The sequence below is a fragment of the Quercus suber genome, unplaced genomic scaffold, assembly GCF_002906115.3.
Source record: "Quercus suber isolate HL8 unplaced genomic scaffold, Cork oak 2.0 scaffold_6, whole genome shotgun sequence".
Lineage (NCBI taxonomy): Eukaryota > Viridiplantae > Streptophyta > Magnoliopsida > Fagales > Fagaceae > Quercus > Quercus suber.
Window position 1 is genome coordinate 3024261 of NW_027069472.1, and position 21229 is coordinate 3045489.

The 21229-nt window shown below is 38.5% G+C and overlaps 1 protein-coding gene across 1 annotated transcript; it reads left to right on the forward strand.

Moving 5' to 3' along the window:
- Positions 1–14263: 14263 nt before the first annotated feature.
- LOC112016145 (dolichyl-diphosphooligosaccharide--protein glycosyltransferase subunit 1A) lies at positions 14264–20983 on the forward strand. Its single transcript, XM_065773454.1, is given in 11 exon segments — positions 14264–14461; positions 15554–15598; positions 15906–16540; positions 16632–16779; positions 16863–16911; positions 16914–17038; positions 17797–17865; positions 18000–18089; positions 19789–19947; positions 20037–20261; positions 20507–20983. Coding segments are annotated over 11 exon segments (1836 nt in total). The 5' UTR covers positions 14264–14362; the 3' UTR covers positions 20699–20983.
- Positions 20984–21229: the final 246 nt, after the last annotated feature.

Below are 21229 nucleotides of genomic sequence, written 5' to 3' on the forward strand. Positions count from 1 at the left end.
TGAAAATGAAGGAAGAGTGAGCCGGCCAAAGAGTAAAGAGATATTTTAAAAATCTGACTGGGACGTTACATTCTTCCCCTCATATAAAAATTTCATCCTTCAAATTTTACGTACCTTGATCTTGAAAAAGGCTTGGGTATCTTGACAACATATCATCCTCATGCTCCCAAGATGCCTCTTTCACCGAATGATTCTTCCAAAACACTTTTGGCCAAGATATTGTTCTATTGCATAACACTTCCTCCTTACGATCCAAAATCTCTACCAAAACTTCTTCATATAATAAATAATCTCTAATCTGAAGATGCCCATAACTCAAAACATGTGAAGGATCAGGAATGTATTTCCTTAACATAGACTTATGGAAAACATTATGAATTCCTAACAGGGTCGATGGTAGGGCAATTCTATATGCAACTTTGCCCACTCTCTCCAGGACCTCAAAAGGCCCTACAAACCTAGGGCTTAACTTACCATTTTTGTCAAATCTCATAACTCCTTTCATAGGTGCAACCCGTAGGAAAGCTTTATCTCCAATTTCAAGTTCTAAAGCCTTCCTTTTAATGTTATAATAGCTTTTTTGTCTACTTTGGGCTGCTCGTAGTTGATCACGAATCATATTTACATTTTCACAAGTCGTCTGAATAATCTCTAGCCCCAAGAGTTTTCGTTTTCCAGCCTCATCACAATAAATTGGGGATCTACACTTTCTCCCATACAAAGCCTCATAAGGTGTTGCTTTGATACTTAAATGGTAACTATTATTGTAAGCAAACTCCACCAAAGGTAAGTGACTAGCCCAACTCCTTTTAAGATCCAAACACATGCTCTCAATATATCTTCTAGAGTTTGAATAGTCCTTTCAGACTGTCCATCTGTCTGAGGGTAGAAAGCTGTGCTAAAATTCAATCTAGTACCCAAGGCCTTTTGCACACCACCCCAAAAATGAGAAGTAAACCTTGGATCTCTATCTAAAACAATAGTAGCAGGTACTCCATGAAGTCTCACAATCTCATCAACATAGAGCTAAGCTAAGTGATCAAGGAAGTAGTTCATCCGAATAGAGAGAAAATGAGTTGTTTTTGTCATTCAATCAACAATCACCCAAATAGCATCATGACCCTTAAGAGATCTTGAAAATCCTGAAACAAAATCCATAGTAATTTTCTCCCACTTCCATTGGGTAATAGGAAGTGGTTACAACAAACCCGAGGGTTGTTGGTGCAACACCTTAACCTGCTAACAAGTCAAACATTGCTGTACAAAGTGGGAAATCTCCCTTTTCATATTATTCACCAAAAGTTTTCACAAAGATCATGATACATCTTTGTACTACCCGGATGTATTGTATATGGAGAGTAGTGAGCCTCCTTTAGAATCTCCTTTTTAATCAATAGATCATTAGGCACACAAAGTCTACTCCCAAATCTCAAAGCATCATCCTCAAAGATAGAAAATTTAGATTTCTTTCCACTACGCACCTCATCCATGATGTTCTTTAAATGTGGGTCATCGGCCTGTGACAATTTAATTCTTTCCACCAAAGTTGGTTGAACCCTCAAACTAGCTAGGTAGGCCTCAGAATGGCCCATAACAACCTCAACCTCCATCCTATCAAGATCCCGAATAATTTCCTTTCGAGTGGTTAGCAAAGTAGCTGAAAAACTTGAAGGCTTTCTACTAAAAGCATCAGCTACAACATTAGCCTTACTAGGATGATAGTTAATAGAGTAATCATAATCCTTAACCAATTCCAACCATCTCCGTTGCCTCATATTTAACTCCTTTTGAGTAAAAAAATACTTTAAACTTTTATGATCAGTGAAAATCTCACATCTTTCCCCATACAAGTAATGTCTCCAAATTTTCAAAGCAAAAACAATTGCATCCAACTCCAAGTCATGAGTAGGGTAATTTTTCTTATAATTTTTCAACTGACGATAGGCATAAGCCACAACCTTCCCATTTTGCATCAACACACAACCAAGTCCCTTATAAGAAGCATAACTATAAATATCAAAAACCCCTGTACCTGAAGGGAAAGTTAACACTAGAGCTATGACCAATCTTCGCTTTAGCTCTTTGAAGCTTTTCTCACATTCTTCCTTCCACTTGAATTTAACATTCTTCCGAGTTAATTGTGTCAAAGGAGCTGCAATGTGGGAAAATCCCTCTACAAATCTTCTATAGTAACCAGCAAAGCCCAAGAAACTTCTAACCTCACTCACATTTGTAACCTATTTTGGTTGAACTCTTTAAAGCAATAGAAGAATCCATATTTGCTATCGTTATTTTGTCAAAAAACTACACATCTTTGAAATGATGCTTGGAAGAACTTGCAAAGATTGTTAGTTGCATGAAAGAGACAGGATTGAGAATTTGGCCAAAAATTTTGTTGCAACAAATTGTAGCAACAATATTTTTTGTTGCAATAAAGTATTTTTAATTATAATAAAAATATTTAATTGCAACAAAACTCTATTGTAATGAAATTTTTGTTGCAATATTCTATTGTCACAGACTTTATTGCAACAGCAGGCAACAAAATTTTTTTCGTTGCAATAGAGGTTTATTGCAATAATTTGAAGTTAATTGCAACAAAAAGTTTTGTTACAATAAGGTTTTTTTTCTTGTAGTGATTTGTAATTTAGTACTTTATTAGTAATTTCACTAATTTTTATCAAAATTTTTTTTTTTCCAATGTTTCTTTAATATATATTGCGGGGGTAAGGGCCCAAATTCGTATATTGGGCCTTGGGCCTTATCTGAGGACATAAGCATGTCCGAGGAGGAGTAGATGATTGAGAGAAACCCCAAAGTTGAAAATCACATAAAGAAAGAATGGAGGAATATAGTCCGAGGAGAAGCTCCTTCTCAGATACAATGAATATTGATCAAATCTGTATTTGGGCAATCTAGGTGACCTTCCAAGAAGTTTCAACGATAAGGATGAGCCCCAGGCACGTACAAAGGTAATAGAAACTCGGAAATATCTAAAGGAAAAGCTGCTACCACCACATTAAATACACTGCAGCAACTTTTATGGCTGCATTTATGTGGAGAAGACCCCTAAACAGTGCAGTCTCAGTTATCACAACTCATCGAAAGCCAAAAAGGATGTCTGATGGGACATGCACTCAAGTGAATGCCTAGATGATTAACAAATGTAGGATCAAGATGGTATGAAAAGAACTATATAATGTGAAAGATCTCCCATGAGAAGAGGATTGAAGAAAAAGAGAAAAGAAACACTATATTAATTAAAGTTGTACTTATAAGTTGTTATATTGATTTATTCTCTAAATTATCTCCTTGGACAGTGAAGTTATTCAATCCATTGAGTCTTGTTCTTGTTTGATTGTCTTATAAATCCATAGAAGCCGTTATTAACTTCATTAAGACCTAACTTTTTAACCAATTCTTTACAAATTCATTGTATTAGGCTTACTGGGCCATCACTCAATTCTTCTTTGGGCTTAGGCTGCAAATTGTGTCCCTACAATTGGCGCTGTCTGTGGGAAGAGCTTGTGTGATAATGAAGGCAACGGTTAACTATGGCAGAACCAGGTCCACAACAAGCAGAGTTGAGAGAATCCCAACACGGTGACCCTTTTCTTAACCTTGAGCAGAGAGGTGATCGTGAAGGAAGTGTCCACCCCACACACATGGACAGAAGTCAACCTCGAGGGAAAAGCCATATCTCTCATGCAAAGAACAACAAGAGCATGTAATTGGAAATCGATCAGTTAAAAAGAAAGTTACGCCACGTAAAGAGGAAACAAGCTTCTTTGAACTCTGACGTGTCTTCTAATGACAAAATGGACGTTAATTACTGGCAGAGGTCTTGAAATCCACCCAACAAATCCTTCTCCTATGAAGAATAGCATGATCGTGAGCGGCGGTTTCGAAACCCGTTGCGTAAAGGTGTGGGAAATGACGCTATAAGCAAGGCCCTGAACCAAATCTCTAAGTCGCCTTTCACGCATAAGATTGAAGAGGCAAGACTTCCTTAGTGCTTTCATCAGCCAACTTTCACCATCTACAATGGTCGAACAGATCTTGTAGAGCACATGAGTCATTTCAACTAAAAGATGGCTGTTTATTCCAAAGATGAAGCCTTGATGTGCAAGGTTTTCCCATCCAGTCTTGGACCGGTCGCAATGAGTTGGTTTGATAGCTTGAAAGCGAATTCTATAAGTTCCTTTAGAAAGCTCACTCGGGCATTTAGTTCCCTTTTTGTCACATGTCGCAGGGTTCGTCAGCCTTTGGCTTCCCTACTATCCTCAAATATGTGAGAGGGCGAGACCCTAAAAATGTATTCAGATAGGTATTGGGAGATGTTCAACGAGGTGGATGGTGACTTTGATGAAGTGGCCATTAGTAATTTTAAGCTCGGCCTTCTAACCGAGCACGGTTTGAGAAAGTCTCTAACTGGTAAACTTGTCACCAGTGTGCACCAACTGATGGACAAGATTGATAAGTATAAAAGAGTTAAGGAAGATCAGCAGCAGGGAAAAGGAAAGGATAAGGTTATCCCTTAGGAAATGAGGGATTGTAGGTCGGATCGGTACAATAATAACAAACCCCATAGAGATTTTGATGGACAATTAAGATCAGCAAATCATCAGGCAGTCAACGCCGTGTTCTAAAAGCTGGTGCATCAAGTTCTAGAGAAGATAAAAAATGAGTCATTCTTTAAACGGCCAAATAAAATGATGGGAAGCCCCGAAAGACGCAACCACAACCTCTATTGCCAATACCATTAAGATCATGGACACACCACAGAGGATTGTAAGAGCCTATGGGATCACTTAGACCAGCTTGTTCGTGAGGGTAAATTAAAACAACTCTTACATCACTCTAGTGGTCGGGAGGGCCAGGCAAATTCAAAATCTCGAAAAGATGATTCTTCCAGACCCCCCTTGAGAACGATAAATGTCATCTTCGCTACACCAGGTCCATCCAGAGTAATGTCCGTGTCTCAGCTATTCACCGAGGATGCTAATCAAGATCTGAAGAGGGCTAAAATGGAAATTCAACCAGTTTTGGGCTTCTCAGATGAGGATAAAATCGGAACCATCCAGCCTCACGATGATGCTTTGGTGATTACCCTTAGAATTGGGAGATATTATGTGAAGAGGGTAATGGTGGACCAAGGCAGTGGTGCCGAGATAATGTATCCCGACTTATATAAGGGGCTGAACTTAAAACCCGAGGACTTAACGCCCTACAGCTCTCCCTTGGTGAGTTTTGATGGGAAGATTGTCATCCCAAAAGGCCAAATCAAACTACCAGTGCAGATTGGTTTGAAAGTGGTGGAGGTGGATTTCATTGTCGTAAATGCTTATTCACCCTACATAGCAATTGTGGCCAGACCCTGGCTATATACACTAGGAGCCATTTCTTCTACTCTACACCAGAAGGTCAAATATCTGTCTGAAAGCCAGGTTAAGGAGATCATGGGAGATCAGTCTGTAGTTAGACAATGCTTGGTGTTCGCCATCCAGCATAAACCTGAAGCTGGGTCCTCAGCCTATACTGAAAAGGATTTATAGTAGTTAAAACCTCTGGCGTTACCAATCGATGATTCAACCGAGGAGGCTAAATGTAAAAACCTGGTAAAGGTTGTTATTGGTAATGATCCAGAAAAATTCTTTTTGGTCGGATTTCAGCTACCCCCTCAAAAGAGGGAAGAGCTGGTAGAATTCCTTAGAAAAAACCTCGATGTGTTTGCATGGGACGCTATTGGGGTCCCGGGGGTAGATCCAGACTTCACATGTCATCATCTAAATGTTAATCCATCCATCATTCCCAAAAAGCAGTCGTCTCACCACCCATCCAAAGAGCATGCAGATGCTGTTAAAGACGAAGTAATAAAACTCAAACGGGTAGGGGCAATCAAGGAAGTTTTTTACCCCGAATGGCTGGCTAACACTGTGGTGGTAAAGATGAAGAATGGAAAGTGGCAAGTGTGCGTAGATTTCACAGACCTGAATAAGGCTTGCCCGAAAGATCCATTCCCTATGCCTAAAATAGATCAGCTAATAGATGCAACTGTAGGCCATCCTCGGATAAGCTTCCTAGATGCCTTTCTAGGATATCACCTAATATCATTAGCTTTGGATGATCAGGAGAAGACTGTTTTTGTCACCCCCATTGGGAACTACCACTACAAGGTAATGTCATTTGGTTTGAAAAATGCGGGATCTACCTACCAAAAGATGATGACAAGGATGTTTGAGCCACAGTTGGGTAAGACTATTGAAATCTACATAGATGACATGGTAGTGAAAAGCAAGGTAGTATCTGTGCATATAGGAGATCTCGGAAGCATTTTTTAAGTTCTCAAAAAACACAAGTTGCACTTAAACGCTTCCAAGTGCTCATTTGGTGTGAGATCAGGCAAGTTCCTAGGCTATATGGTAACTCACAGAGAAATTGAGGTCAATCCCGATCAAATCAGAGCTATTAACAATTTGTAGTCTCCTCGGAATCCCAAAGAAGTCCAAAAACTTACTAGAATGGCTGCAACCTTAAACTGGTTCATCTCTCAATCAGCAGATAGGTGTAGGCCTTTCTTCCTACTGATTAACAAATGGAAAGGGTTTGAATGGACCGAGGAGTGTGCCTTGGCTTTCAAGCAACTTAAGGAATATCTAACTCGACCACTAATCATGTCTAGTCCTGAAACGAATGAAGTCTTGTTTGCCTATATTGCTGTGGACCCTTAGCTATAAGTTTGGTATTGATATGAGTTGATCATGGCGTACAACAACCAGTTTATTATGTGAGCAAGTCGCTACATGAGGCCAAGGTTTGTTATTTACCATTGGAGAAAGCCATCCTGGTGGTAGTGCATGGTACATGGAAGCTACCCCATTATTTCCAAGCACATACAATTGTTGTTCTCACCCAGCTTCCACTTAAAGTCATACTCCGAAGTGCTGATTATATGGGAAGGATTACTAAATAAGGCACGGTCCTATGGGCTTTTGACATTAAATACATGCCTCGTACCTCTATCAAGGGCCAAGTCCTCGCGAATCTGGTAGCCTAGTTCACTGAACCCCAGTTAGAAGAAGTAAAGTTGACATAGATCATGGATGAAAAATCGGTTGGCATGATTTCCCAACAGGGTCTCTTACAGTGGGAAGTGTATGTCGATGGTGCAGCGAATCATAAAGGTTCCGGAGTGGGGTTAGTGCTGGTATCCCTTGAAAAGATCACTGTTGAAAAGTCATTAAGGCTGGACTTCTCGGCTACAAATAATGAGACTGAATATGAAGCTCTACTGATGGGAATGACCATGGTTCAAAAAATGGGTGGAAAGGTAGTAGAGATGTTCTCAGACTCAAGGCTACTCGTCGGCCAAGTGAAAGGAGAATTCAAGGCAAAAGATGAACGAATGCAGGGGTGCTTGAGTCAGGTTAGACACTTGCAATCAGATTTCAAACTTTCAACTTGTTGCATATCCCTAGAAGTGGAAACACCCGTGCTGATTCTTTAGCCACGCTTGCAACTTCCTCAGTGCAAAACCTACCTCGGGTTATCCTTGTAGAAGATTTGTACAAACTTGCAGAAGTAAGGAAAGAGACAATCCAAGCTCACCAGGTTAGAACAGGGCCTAGTTGGATGGACCCTATGGTACTATTATTGAAGGAAGATACCTTGCATGAAGAAAAGTCAGAAGCTGACAAGGTACGTAGAAAGGCTCCTCGGTTCTGGTTGGCTGAGGATCAAAAACTATATAAACGCTCATTCTCAGGACCATACTTGTTATGTATCCGTCCTGAAGCAACTGAATTACTCCTTGAAGAGCAACATGAGAGAATTTGCGAAAGTTACACTAGAGGCAGATCCCTGGCGCACAGAGTCATCACTTAAGTTTATTGGTGGCCAAATATGCAAAAGGAAGCACAAGAATACGTGAAGAAATGTGATCAATGCCAACGGTTTGCACCAAACATACATCAATCGAGGGGAGTCCTTAATCCGTTGTCCAGCCCTTGGTCATTCGCTCAATGGGGTTTAGACATTGTGGGTCCTTTTTCCAAGGTAGTAGGGAATAAAAGGTATCTTCTGGTCGGCACGGACTACTTCACCAAGTGGGTCGAAGCTGAACCTTTGGCAAACATCAGAGATATGGATGCCAAGAAGTTCATTTGGAAAAACATTGTTACCCAGTTCGAGGTCCCTAATTCCCTCATCTCAAACAATGGCCTTCAGTTTGATAGCAAATCTTTTAGAAGATATTGTTGTGAGTTGGGAATTACAAATAGATATTCTACCCCGGCTTATCCCTAAGGGAATGGACAAGTGGAGGCTGTTAACAGGGTCATAGTGAATGGACTAAAGAAAAGGCTAGATGATGTGAAGGGCAAATGGGTGGAGGAACTGCCTTATGTTCTCTAGACATATCAAACCACGCCTCGTAGATCTACCGGGGAGACCCCCTTCTCGATGACTTATGGGGTTGAAGTTGTCATCCCTCTAGAAACTGGTTTCCCAACATTAAGAACCAGTTCGTTCAGTTCGAGCAATAACAATGAGCTACTAGAGAAAAATTTAGACTTGATTGAAGAGAGGAGGGAAATTGCAATGGTCTAACTAGCATATTACCAACACAAGCTCAAACAGGGCTATGATGTTAACATGAAGTTTAGACCATGAGTACCTGGTGATTTAGTGTTGAGAAAAGTTCTGGGCACTGCAAAGAACCCAGCATGGGAAAAACTAGGGCCCAATTGGGAAGGGCCATATAGTATTATCTTAGGAGCTGAAATCAGGGCATATTTTCTAGAAGACTTAAATGATCATGTAGTACCACGCCCGTAGAATGTAAACAATTTGAGAAGGTATTATTATTAACGAGTTTTTCCTTGATCAATATGTTTATTTGTTATATAAAGGCTTTGTACTTTCTATTATTTCAACTTTTATAAGTGTTTAAACTTAAACTTAGTCATGCCTGAAGTTCTCAGACCAAATGATATGAGTAGGTTAACACTCAATGACAACTTTTATAAGTATTTAAACTTAAACTCAGTCACGCCTGAAGTTCTCGAATCAGATGATATGAGTAGGTTAACACTCAATGACAACTTTTATAAGTGTTAAACTTAAACTCAGTCATGCCTGAAGTCCTCGGACCAGATGATATGAGTAGGTTAACACTCAATGACAACTTTTATAAGTGTTTAAACTTAAACTTAGTTATGCCTGAAGCCCTTGGACCAGATGATATGGGTCATTTAAACACTCAATGACAACTTCCATAAATGTTAAACAACTCCTAAGTCATGTTAGGTTCCTCGAACCATATACTTGGGTAAAATTAACACTCGACAACACCTCTATAAATGTTCAAGTCTAGGACCGAATCCTCAGTTTGTTAAATTTGAATAAGGTAAAATCCTTGATTATTTATTCAAGAATTGATAAATGTGAAAGGTATTTCCTTCTTTCAATCTTTACCAGGTTCACTGTTTATTTTTATTAGAATCAGTCTTCATTAACATTTAGCTAAATTACTTGTATTATTAGCGGAATAATATTATTGGTTAGTTCTTATTGAAACTAAAGTGATAATAGTTCAAAATTATTTGCAATAGAGAGTCTAAAAGTATATGAAATAAAGACACGAGAGATAGGAAGAAAAGTACATTCATTATTCAAAAAGAGAGAAAATACATTATACTAAAAAAAAAAAACAACTATTACAAAATGTATTAATAATTAAGTCTTTTTCTTGGGGGCTAGAGGATCGACGGCTTAGCTCGGTTGAGAAGAAGTAACATCCTTGGCCTTAGGATCAACTTGTTTACCTTTCGCCTTGGCCTTGGAAGTAGCTTTTTTCTCCTGGACTTTCTCCTTTTCCTGAGCTCCCTTAGCTTCCTTGCCCTGGTCCTCTGCCTGGCTGGACCCCTTTAAAGCCTCAACAGGAGTAAGAGTAGTTTGGCTTGTAAGGGGCTGGTTTGATACCTCTGGAAGATGTTGGGGAGGAGAAGGATCAGAATCTGGGAGCTCGTGAATTTTTGAATGATAGTATATACTCCCAGGTTACCTAAAAACATAGTTTGTTAGGACTCCTGCAGCGTCAAGGGCCTTGCCCTATGTTACCACAATATTCCCGGCAAACCCCTGAAAGTTCCCCGGCCAGCCTTATCTACGTTTCTTCCAAGCCAAGCAGATAAGACACTGACTTCTCTGCATCCGTCGCTTCCTTGGCTAACTGAGCCACCTTCTTGGCTTTCTGAAGCTCAGCCCAAAGATCTTTTACCAATTGCCTTTCTGTGGCCAAGTTAATCTTAGTTACATGCAACTTCTGGCGTTGATTTTTGGCTTGCTTCTCTGCAGTCTTAAGGCCTGCATCAACACTGTCCTTGGCCTTGATCGCCTCCTTCAATTGCTCGGATAGCTTAGCTTGATCTTGCCTAAGATTCTCCAATGCTTTCTCAACCTTGAACCGAGATTAGGCCTCTGCCCTAGGCTTGTTGCGGGCATCCTTGACCTAGTCCTCAGCCACGAAAACCTGTTGGGTAATCTGCGTAACAAGAGTATAAGAATTCTATATAAGGCAAAGAAAAAGAATGAATAAAAGTAAATAAGTATTCAATTGGAAAGATAGACCGAACCACTTACCAAGGCAAGATCCCTCTTAAAGGATAAAAATAGATCAGGCTGCTTGAAACGCCTGTAAGCATCCATATCTCTTGGCAGAAGAAGTGACTGCTCTAGGGCTTCAGCAATATGACCCGCGTGTCCTCCTTGGAAACTTCAAACTGAAGCATTCCAAGGGATGGCAGCTCCATCCACTTCCAACTTGGGGGACTAAGTACGTGGTGGTCAGCGCACCTCAACCCCAAATGATTCATCCCAGCTTTCAACGGATGGGGATCTCCTGCCTCAGTTTTCCTTGGCCACCTTTTATTGTTTTTTTCCCCTTTTGGGGGCCCACTTTGCCTTCCTCCAAAGCCTTATTGGGCCTTTTCTTTTTCATCTCGGGAAGTGGCTTCAATCTGAGGTCTTTAGGAACTTGAGAAGGAGGAATAGAAAGGTTAGCTAGGACTTGGGACTTATTGGCCTCTTTTGAAGTGGACACTTGATTTCTCGCAGCCAAAAGCTCTTTTAAAGTTTTGCTCCCTTTGTTTAAAGCCATTCTATCTTCTTCTTCTTCTTCTTCTTCTTCTTCTTCTTCTTCCTTTGAGGTGTCGTCTGGAAGAGCAGTTATTAGAAGTGGTGCGTGGACGCTTGATTGCTTGTCGGGCTCTTCCTCAGTGTCCGAGAGGGGAATCACTTGCATCTCTCGAGGCACTTCCTCTTCAAAACGGAACTTGTCAATTTGTTCCTCTAGTGAGGAATTAGATGAAGCAACACCTTCACTAGCTACTGCTACTTCAAGGGGAACATGTTGAATTGGTGGGACGATCAGAGGACCACTTTGCGGAAAGGGATGTGCTACTAGTGGAAGATCGTGCGGAGCTAGAAAATTGGGCTGAGACACATCAATTCAGGCTATACGTTGGTCACCCGCTCTTATGGCATTGCTGACCTCTTGGAATATCTCTGAGATGGGCTGGAAGTCCAAAATTAGGAGGACGGCCCGAAGCTTCCTGTCTTCACTTATAAAGATTTCAGATCTCAGCAAATAGTTGAGAGTTGCAACGTTAGTCAAGCTGAGCCAAGGAACTACGTGACTTCTATCTGTTAACACTAAAAAAGAACAAAGCATGGTCAGAAAGTTAAAATCCATTGTTATGAAAAAAATAAAACAAAAAGAATCAAAACAAGGCTGAGGATAAAGAGCCTAAATCTATTGTTAGGAGACTTAAATCTAAGATGTCCTACTTGGTTCTCCCTCTTGGGTTGGGCAATAAAGACCATCATGCCACGCCCCCGAAGCAATCAGGTAGTCATCTTTCATCCCCTTATTAGATTTGGAGAGACATGAGATGAGCCTGACAATATTAGATAGGAATTTGAGGTAAAATCCCTCCCTTTTTTGTTTGTGACACTCGTACATATGGACCACAAATGCTTGTTTAGAGCATCAATACTCCCTAGGATCCTAAAAAGGTTATGTGCGCACTAGTGAGGGCATACCCTATGGTTGTGAAGATAATCCCTTATAATACTACCCATGGGGAGAGTCATTCCCACTTCTATGAAAGCTATCATAGGGATTATGACTTCTCCCACTTCTCGATTGGTTGCTATTTCTTCTAGGGAACAGTACCGCAGGGCTACTTCCTGTGGTATATGATATTCTTTCTTAAAGATCTCTATCTTGGCAGGGCTGTCCACTAAATGCCTAAATCTACCCATTTCAGACAAATTAAAAGGGAAAATACCGACAACGACAATTGAGGAAAAAAAATTTGAGGGCTGAGGAGATTGGTTGAGGAGAAAAAGAAATGTTCAAAGAAATCAAAACTTACGCGAGGTAAGGTGAAGGATGATCCTTGGAACTTTTAGAAAAACTCTCAAAGATTTCTAGGGAAACAGGAATGGTAAGCTTTACAATTTAACAGGTCTTGTGAATTTGAATGCTTGAGATCGCTGAAAAACTAGAGAGTTTGTAAAGTAAAGGAAAAATGATTTCCTTCAAGACTTTACATAGAGGGCAAAGAATGAGTGGGAGTTATCTCGCCCAAACCCTGAGGAAAAATATCAGCCGTTGGATTAATGCCTCACCGTTAGATGCAAGAAACATAACGCCGCCTGGAGTAATTAATGGCACTTCGCAGATTTTGAAACGTCAGTAGCAATGATGAAGCGCACAAAACTATACTCCCACATGTGTAAACTCAGAGATTTTGATATTCCTAGCCCTTAATTTTGAGACAAAACAAAACCCCACTTTTTCTCCTCGGATGAGAGAGAAAAATCAGAATTTTGAGGGGCTATTATGGGGGTAAGTGCCCAAATTCGTATATTGGGGCTTGGGCCTTATCTGAAGATATGGACATGTCCGAGAAGGAGTAAATGATTGGGAGAGACCCCAAAATTAAGAATCACATAAGGAAAGAATGGAGGAATATAATCCGAGGAGGAGCTCCTTCTCGGATACGATGAATTTTGATTAAATCTGTATTTGGGCGATCTAGGCGACCTTCTAGGAAGCTTCAACAATAAGGATGAGCTCCAAGCACGTACAAAGGCGATAGAAACTTAGAAATATCTAAAGGAAAAACTACTACCACCGCATTAAATGCATTGCAGCAACTTTTCTGGCTGCATTTTTATGAAGAAGATCCCTGAACAGTGTAGTCTCAGTTATCACAACTCACCGAAAGCCAAAAAGGATGTCTGATGGGATATGTACTCAAGTGAAGGCTTAGATGATTAACAAGTGTAGGATCAAGATAGTCTGAAAGGAAATATATAATGTGAAAGATCTCCCATGAGAAGAGGATCGGAGAAAAAGAGAAAAGAAACACTGTAGTAATCAAAGTTGTACTTATAAGCTATTATATTGATTTATACTCTAAATTATTTCCTCGGATAGTGAAGATATTTTATCCATTGAGTCTTGTTCTTGTTTGATCTTCTTCTAAATCCATAGTAGTCGTTATTAACTTCATTAAGACCTAACTCTTTAACCTATTCTCTACAAATTTATTGTATTGGGCTTACTGGGCCATTACTCAATTCTTCTTTGGGCTTGGGCCGCAAATTGTGTCCCTACATATATTATGAATTATAATTATGGTTATTTTTTACCATTTTTTTTTAAATCAGAAAGTAAAATTTTATGATACTCGTACCGATCCTACAATTCGATCTCTGAACCATCTCTCTAATCTTGTGTAAGACTTCGATCTTGATAACCTTGATCCAGACTATTCTATTCTTTGCCTATAAGACTAAAATAGATAATTTAAACATTACAAAAAAGAACTAATTAATGTGTAAACTACTAAAATTTATAAACCAACCATATTATATTATATGAATTTTTCCTTTGAGTTCACCTTTTAAGTTTTGTAAGTACAGTACTTAGGTGTTGTTTCTTAGATTACCTTGTTAAGATTTTTTTTTTATGTGAATTTTTTCTTATGAAATGAAAGTTTATTTTTTAATTAAGTAGTAACATGACTAAATATTAAGGATAGAACCTAAAAAAATAACAACCAGGTACAGTATTTAAATTTTATTCATTTGTAATTTTCTTATAAAAAAACCATATATGCAATATATTTTTTTTAATTAAAAAAAAAAAAAAAAAAAAAAAACACAGTTTGTTATCGCGAAAGACAAAATCAGAGTTTTGGTTCGTTTAACTGGTAAACTGACTAAACCATAGCTCATTAGCTCTCAGACCAAAAGCCCTTGGAAGTTGGAAATCAAATCAGATACGAAGATGAAGATAGGAGTTAGGTTGGATGTACTTGTCTTCACGATCGCTCTACTTTCAGTGCCAGTGCTATCGGATCTCATCCTCTCCAAGGTTGACCGACGTGTAAGTCTCCTCTCTCTCTCCCTCAATTTCTCCATTTCACCCTCGCATTTCCTAGTTCTCTAGGGTTTAGGGTTTTAACACAGATCTAATTTTGTTTTTCTTACGCTTTTGGATATGTTTCTTTAGGGTTGTAATTATCAAAATCTGAAATTGATAAAGCATTTGTAATGTCAAATGAATTGTATATGAGGCTGTGTTTGGAAAGTGATTTATATATGAAAATTTTAAGATCCGCAAGAAATTTGATGGTTTTTCATTTCATGTTGAATCGAATCATTTTAAGAAGTAGGAAGTTCTCACAAAATTTATTATTTTATATTTTTTTGTATCAAATGACGTAGAATTTTATTTGGAAAATCAATCAAGCCCTTAAAATGAATGAGATTACAAAACCCAATAGTACAATTACAATTTTTTTTTTTTTTGGATACATTTTGAGTGAGGGAGGGGGATTTCAAACCTGGACGTCTCTATTGCAAACATCAAGAAATGCCCATTTGGCCTAAAAGGTTATTGGCTAACGTGATAAGAAATTCTCGAAGTTATAGCTAGCGGTCTTTTCTTTATTTACTTATGTTCACCTTCTCGTCCTAGATTCAGATGCAAAACCGAACCTCCAGAGATTAAGAATTTAAGATACTTTTCATATGCCTTCAAATGGGAAACGTCTATTTTGTGGTGAACATTTAGCTTCCAGACATCCAAAGGTGTACATAGTACCCCGTTATTTTTGCCAAGAGCCTTGGTAGCTCAATTGGCACCTTCTGGTGTTTCCAAAGGTGACATTCAGGGTTCAAATCCCCCCTTTTGTGTTGTAACTATTGAATTATTAAATAAAGGGAATGATAACTGATTTTAAATTTCATGAAAATATAACTAAATTGATCTTTACATTTGTGAACTTCTAAATCCTTACAATGAAATGGATCCTCTCCATTTCAAGGAAAATGGAGAGGATCCTTTTCTAGTAAATTAGTACACATTCCTTGCTGAAGACTGCTAGCTATTAATCATGATTCGTTTATCTTTGTGATTTTTTAATGTGGTTGATCCTTGATACCTGCTATTGAACATGTCTTTCTGTGCTTGCAGATTGATTTGACTTCCCAAATTGCGCGCATCACTTCAACATTAAAGGTGCCTGATATCTGCCTTTTACTGACTCTACAAGTTTGTCTTTTTATTTTATTCATATGAATAAAAATATGAGTTGAGTCTTTTCTTTTTTCTTATCTCCTTTCGGTCTGATAATTTGTTAAGAGTTTTGTGGTATATGATTCCGGAATACGGTGATGTTGCCTCTACAAAAAGGATAAATCAAAACCAAGTAAAACTAGGAGGTGCATGCAAAGTTTGCCAGGAAGTTTTTGAGAGAGACTAAAGGGAATTTTTTGTCTATTCTTGTGATTTTGTAAGTTTACTCTTTCTCTACCATAATTTGCAGGTGGAGAATGCGGGAAATGATTTGGTTTCAGAGGTTTTATTGACAATTCCTGATAATCAGGCTAAGAATTTGGCATATTTGACGGCAGCATCTAATGAAGGGAAAGGAAAGGTGAAGGCTTCCGCTGTTAGTTTGCCTGTTGAAGTTGTCCACCCTAAAGGAATGCCTCCTGCCTTGACTTTTTATTCAGTATCTTTACCCAAGGGACTGGGCAAGGGGGAGACCTTCACTTTGGATGTCTTGGCTGTTTTTACACATGCATTGCAACCATTCCCTGAGGAAATTACTCAAGCTAACATACAGCTAGTAGTTTTCTCTGACACTGCACACTTTCTCTCCCCTTACACTGTCAAGGTCCAATCACTCATTGTTAAACTGCCTGAGGCAAGAATTGAATCCTATACAAAAATTGAAAATACGAAGATTCATGGTTCCGAGATTAAGTATGGTCCATATGAGAATCTTCCTCCCTTCTCTTACTCACCTATAGGTGTTCATTTTGAGGCGAACCAACCCTTTGTAGTTGCTCAAGAGTTGGTACGGGAGATAGAGATTTCCCATTGGGGCAACGTGCAGGTGACAGAGCATTACAATCTTGTCCATGGAGGTGCTCGAAGCAAGGGAGAATTTTCTAGGTCTGTCGACATTTTCTTTCTAGGGTTGTATTTTTTTTTATGCTGATTCCTTTGTTAATCAGATTCAATTATGGCTTATTTCCTGCTGCAGGCTTGATTATCAGTCAAGACGCTATGTAGGAGGTGCATCAGCTGTTAGGAGTCTTGTAGCGAAATTGCCTCCAAGAGCTCACTCTGTTTATTATAGGGATGAAATTGGCAACATTTCAACATCCAATTTATGGAGTGATTCTAAAATGGTCTCTCTTTTTTTTCCCCAATATGTGTAGACTGAAAATCTGAATTGATTCGTGATCTTGACTAGTTTTCTCTCTGATTGCAGACAGAACTGGAAATTGAACCTAGGTATCCAATGTTTGGTGGTTGGAGAACTGCTTTACCATTGGATATGGCTTGCCACTTCAGGACTTCTTGTTTCAGGCGGAGGGAAGGCGCTACCTTGACTTTTCTTTTGGTTGCCCCATGAATGAGGTGGTCATTGACACTCTCATTGTGAAGGCAAGTTATATGATAATATTTTGATAATTGATTTTTGGCCCCTTTATATTATATTTCTTATGTATTTATGAAAATTGATGTGGCACGTATGGCATTGGACCTGCCCCACCCCAATTCTGTTTAGAAAAGCCAGTATCTTATAAAGTTAACACAGACAATAATAAGATGGGATGGGATGGGATGGGAAAACTGAAGAAATTGGGGCTAGGGTTAAAGGAGTTTCTTGGAGGCTGCTATAATAATTGAACATTCCCTAACTGTTGAATACCTTAACAACTAAATATGGAGTGAACTGCTCTTTTGTGATCTATTACTATATTGAGTTACGTACTTGCATTCATTTCCATGCATGGGCCTCATGAGGTGGGCAGGTTTGGGTTGGTGTTAGGCTGAACTTTGCTTTTCCAAAAATGGAACAAAATATTCACAGAGAGAGAGAGAGAGAGAGAGAGAGAGAGAGAGAGAGAGTGCAGTGATCCTCCCCCCTTGCCCTGGATTATGGTGAACTTGTCTATTGAGTAAATATTTTTGAGGCTGATGTCATCCCCATTAGCTCTCTATGTAATTTCCTCCTTTTTCTCATTCCAGTATTCTTTTTAATCAGTATTTTATGTCATACGGTCATTACAGGCTGCTTAGGAATTATTTCTTTGCAATATATAGTCCATGTGTGGCCAGGAAGTGTTATAGGCATGAATTGCTGTCAGTTTTAGAATAATACATCTCTTTAGCCTTGACATGGTGCATGTGAATTACAGGTTGTTTTGCCTGAGGGTTCTACAGATATCTCTGTATCCGTTCCTTTTACTGTGAAACAATGGCAAGAGGTATGAAAAGATCTAGTTCTCATGCCAACAATTTTTTGATTCCTTGTTTAATTTTTCACTTTTTTTTTTTTTTTCATTTTTAAATATTTGATTTTCCTTATTTATTTTTTTTCTGTGCACATGATCCATTGAAGACAAAATTTTCCCACTTAGATGTCATTGGTAGACCAGTGATTGTGCTGGAAAAGACCAATGCTGTGCCGGAGCATAATCAGCATTTCCAGGTATTATGATCACTTCTTTTCAAAACATGACAGCAAAACCTATGATAGTTTGTAGGACAGCAGTAATGTACCCTATTGAAGCAACTAATCATCCGAATTATAGAATAGTCATTTTTTTATATAAGTAATTATAGAATAGAAATTTAACCAAATGATGTACTCTTTAACCCAAAAAAAAAAAACTTGTTATTTTAGCCTAATGGTGTTTATGCAATGCCTCTCCTTTGGGTGGGTCTCCTTGTAGAAAAACATGTTGAAGCTCAAAAATGTGTTTTCATCCTCTCTTTCCTCATCCTTGGTCTTGGAGTGGTCATGGATAGGAGATTTTGTAGGAGGGAGGCTCCATTGTGTTATATTTGCTGCGGTTGCTTCAGCTGAATGCTTGATGGCTTGATGCCTTAAAGCTCCTCATTCCATCTCAAATTTGTTGTTTTCCCCAACTCCTTGATGTTTTTGCACTTGCTTTTCAAAAAAAAAAAAAAAGTGTGGTAAGAGTGTTTAACTAAGGGTGTTTGAGTCATAGTTCTCAATTTATGGTGTTTAAACACTGTATTTTGAGAACACCTCACGAGTAGTTTTCAGTTTTTGAGTAACAATGCTAAGTGGCATTGTTGTAAATATATTAAAAATTGTGGGACCCACTGATGCGGACGGCACATAGACAACTTTGTCTTCTCTCTCCTGCATGACTTTTTTTTTCCCTCTCTCTTTCACAAACCAACACTGGTGGTCTTCTTCCTTTTTTTTCCCTATCTCTCTTGCACAAACCCACACTGGTGGTCTTCTTCTTTCTTCTCTTATTATTATTATTATTATTTTGGTGTTTGCTGTTTTGCAATTTTGGTGGTCCTCTTCTTTCAAATCAAGCAAAACCCATTTGAATTTAATCCCTGCCCACAAAACACAAACCAAATCAAACAGCCAAAGAAAAATAAAAGAAATAAACAACAAAGGAGAAGCAAATTTGCATTTAGATCAGAATTTGGGCTGAAAATTAATTGGCTGTGCAACATATTTGATTCTTCAAATTGTAGCCAGGGATGTGAAGTCACAATGGTGAAAGGAGGCTGGGACCCTGGACTGCTGAGGTGCCGTTGAGAGAGAGAGAGAGAGAGAGAGAGAGAGAGAGAGATGAGTCTGAACTTTAAAGGAGTTTCTCTCTCTTTAACCAAAAAAAAAAAAAACAGTCCATGTCAGATAAATATCTACTTTATTTAAAAAACACATACACGTACCAAACACACAATTGTGTGTTTTTTTTTTTTTTTTTTTTTTTTTTTTTTTTTTTTTTTTTTTAACTTTTGAAAATATGTTATTAGGAACATAGTATCAAACACATTTTTTACATTGTGAATACTTTAAACACGTATTTTCACAATACTTTTTAAACTACTTTTTTCACACTGAAAATTGTTGTTTGAACTCACCAACCAAACAGGCCATTGGAGACCTAAATTTTTTAGAATTCGTTGATGGTGCCTCCTTCTTTATTGAACTAAATTTTTTGGCATACAGTTTACATGTACAAGGTTTTCCTTTCCTATCTTCTAGCTCTCAAAATTAAATTGATTATCTTTTTGCACCTTTCCCAACCCCACTCCCCCCAAAATTAAATTAAGAAGAAAATTCAGTGTTATGCTCTGTGGCCTTTATTGTTCTGTATGTTCGCATCCCATGATTATTATTGGTTATTTTGCAGGTTTATTACAAGTTCAGCAATCTTTCAATGTTAAGGGAGCCATTGATGTTGATTTCTGGATTCTTCCTTCTTTTTGTTGCCGGCATTATATACATGCATGCAGATTTGGCAATCTCCAAGTCTTCACCGTCCTATTTGGCAAAGTTGCAATGGGATGAGGTAAGTAGGTGATTGTTTTCTACGTAAAATCATCATTTACAATTGGAAAGAAGTATTAGTATTATATATGTGCCTTGCCATTATTTCAGGTACTAGCAGTAATTCAACAGTTCCAAAATAACATCAATCGATGCTTAACAATTCATGATAAGCTGGATGCATCATTACGTGACCTTTCAAGGACAGGAGATGTCCAAGCTTGCAAAGCAGCTCGGAAAGCATTTGATGGTTTGTTGAAAGATCTTTCAAAAGATTTGAAACCATTGCTGGCATTCCTGCAATCTTCTCCGCAGACCTCTCAGATATTACCCAAGGTTCAGTTGCTGTTTATAGCCTATAGTATGTATGCTTGCATTGAAACGCAAATCAAACTGAACATTAGTGTAACTTTTTTGTTGCAAATAAACTCAAATACTCGTCAGTGTTCAACTCATTAGAAGTTGGAATTCTATTACTCAACAAAGTATTGTCTATATGTTTGGATCACTAACACTACCTTAACTGCTTTACACATTGTTTTACTGTATGTAATTACTAATTTTTTTGACTGTTTGTATAGGTGGAGGAGCTGGTTGTTAAGGAGAAAGATTTGCAAGAGAAGCTGATGGCGAAACACTCAATGGTAGTGGACGGCTATGAGAAAAAGTCGGGGGGACGGGAAATTGAGAATCGGATTGCTTCGCAGCAGCAGAAAATTACAGCCTTGAGGCAGGAGGTTGATGATCTTCTGGAGTTTATTGATGAGATATGACGAGTGGGTATTATTATTATTATAATAATAATTATTATTAAGAGTGTTCACCACCCATCGGATTGGCTTTATGTTTCATCGCGCAGACAAAAATACAGCCAAGAGCAACACCTGACTGGGAATTTTGATGTGCTTACTGCATACTTATATTTATGTAGTTTACATTAATGGCCATGGATTTTTAGCGCTACACTTATTTTAAGTGCATGATAGAATGCCAAATTAAGGGGGCCATTGGTCTGTAGTCTGCATGTATGGAAGTGCAGGCTTATATTTGAGTTGAAACACATGTTGTCACCCTATTTCTCTTTCCAGTTTTTTGTTTTTTCTGAGTCTCACCCACCTGTTTATTTCTAGTTTTCAGACCTAACTTTTTGAACACCTATATGCCCATATAAATCCTACTCCCAACTCTTTTTTCTCACTGAAAAATACAAAATAAAACTCTGATTCGTACTATAGCGTCACATAATCAAATTCAAGCAGTGTAGGTGGCCCATCCCTGGCAAGGAAGGCTAAAGATGTGAACGT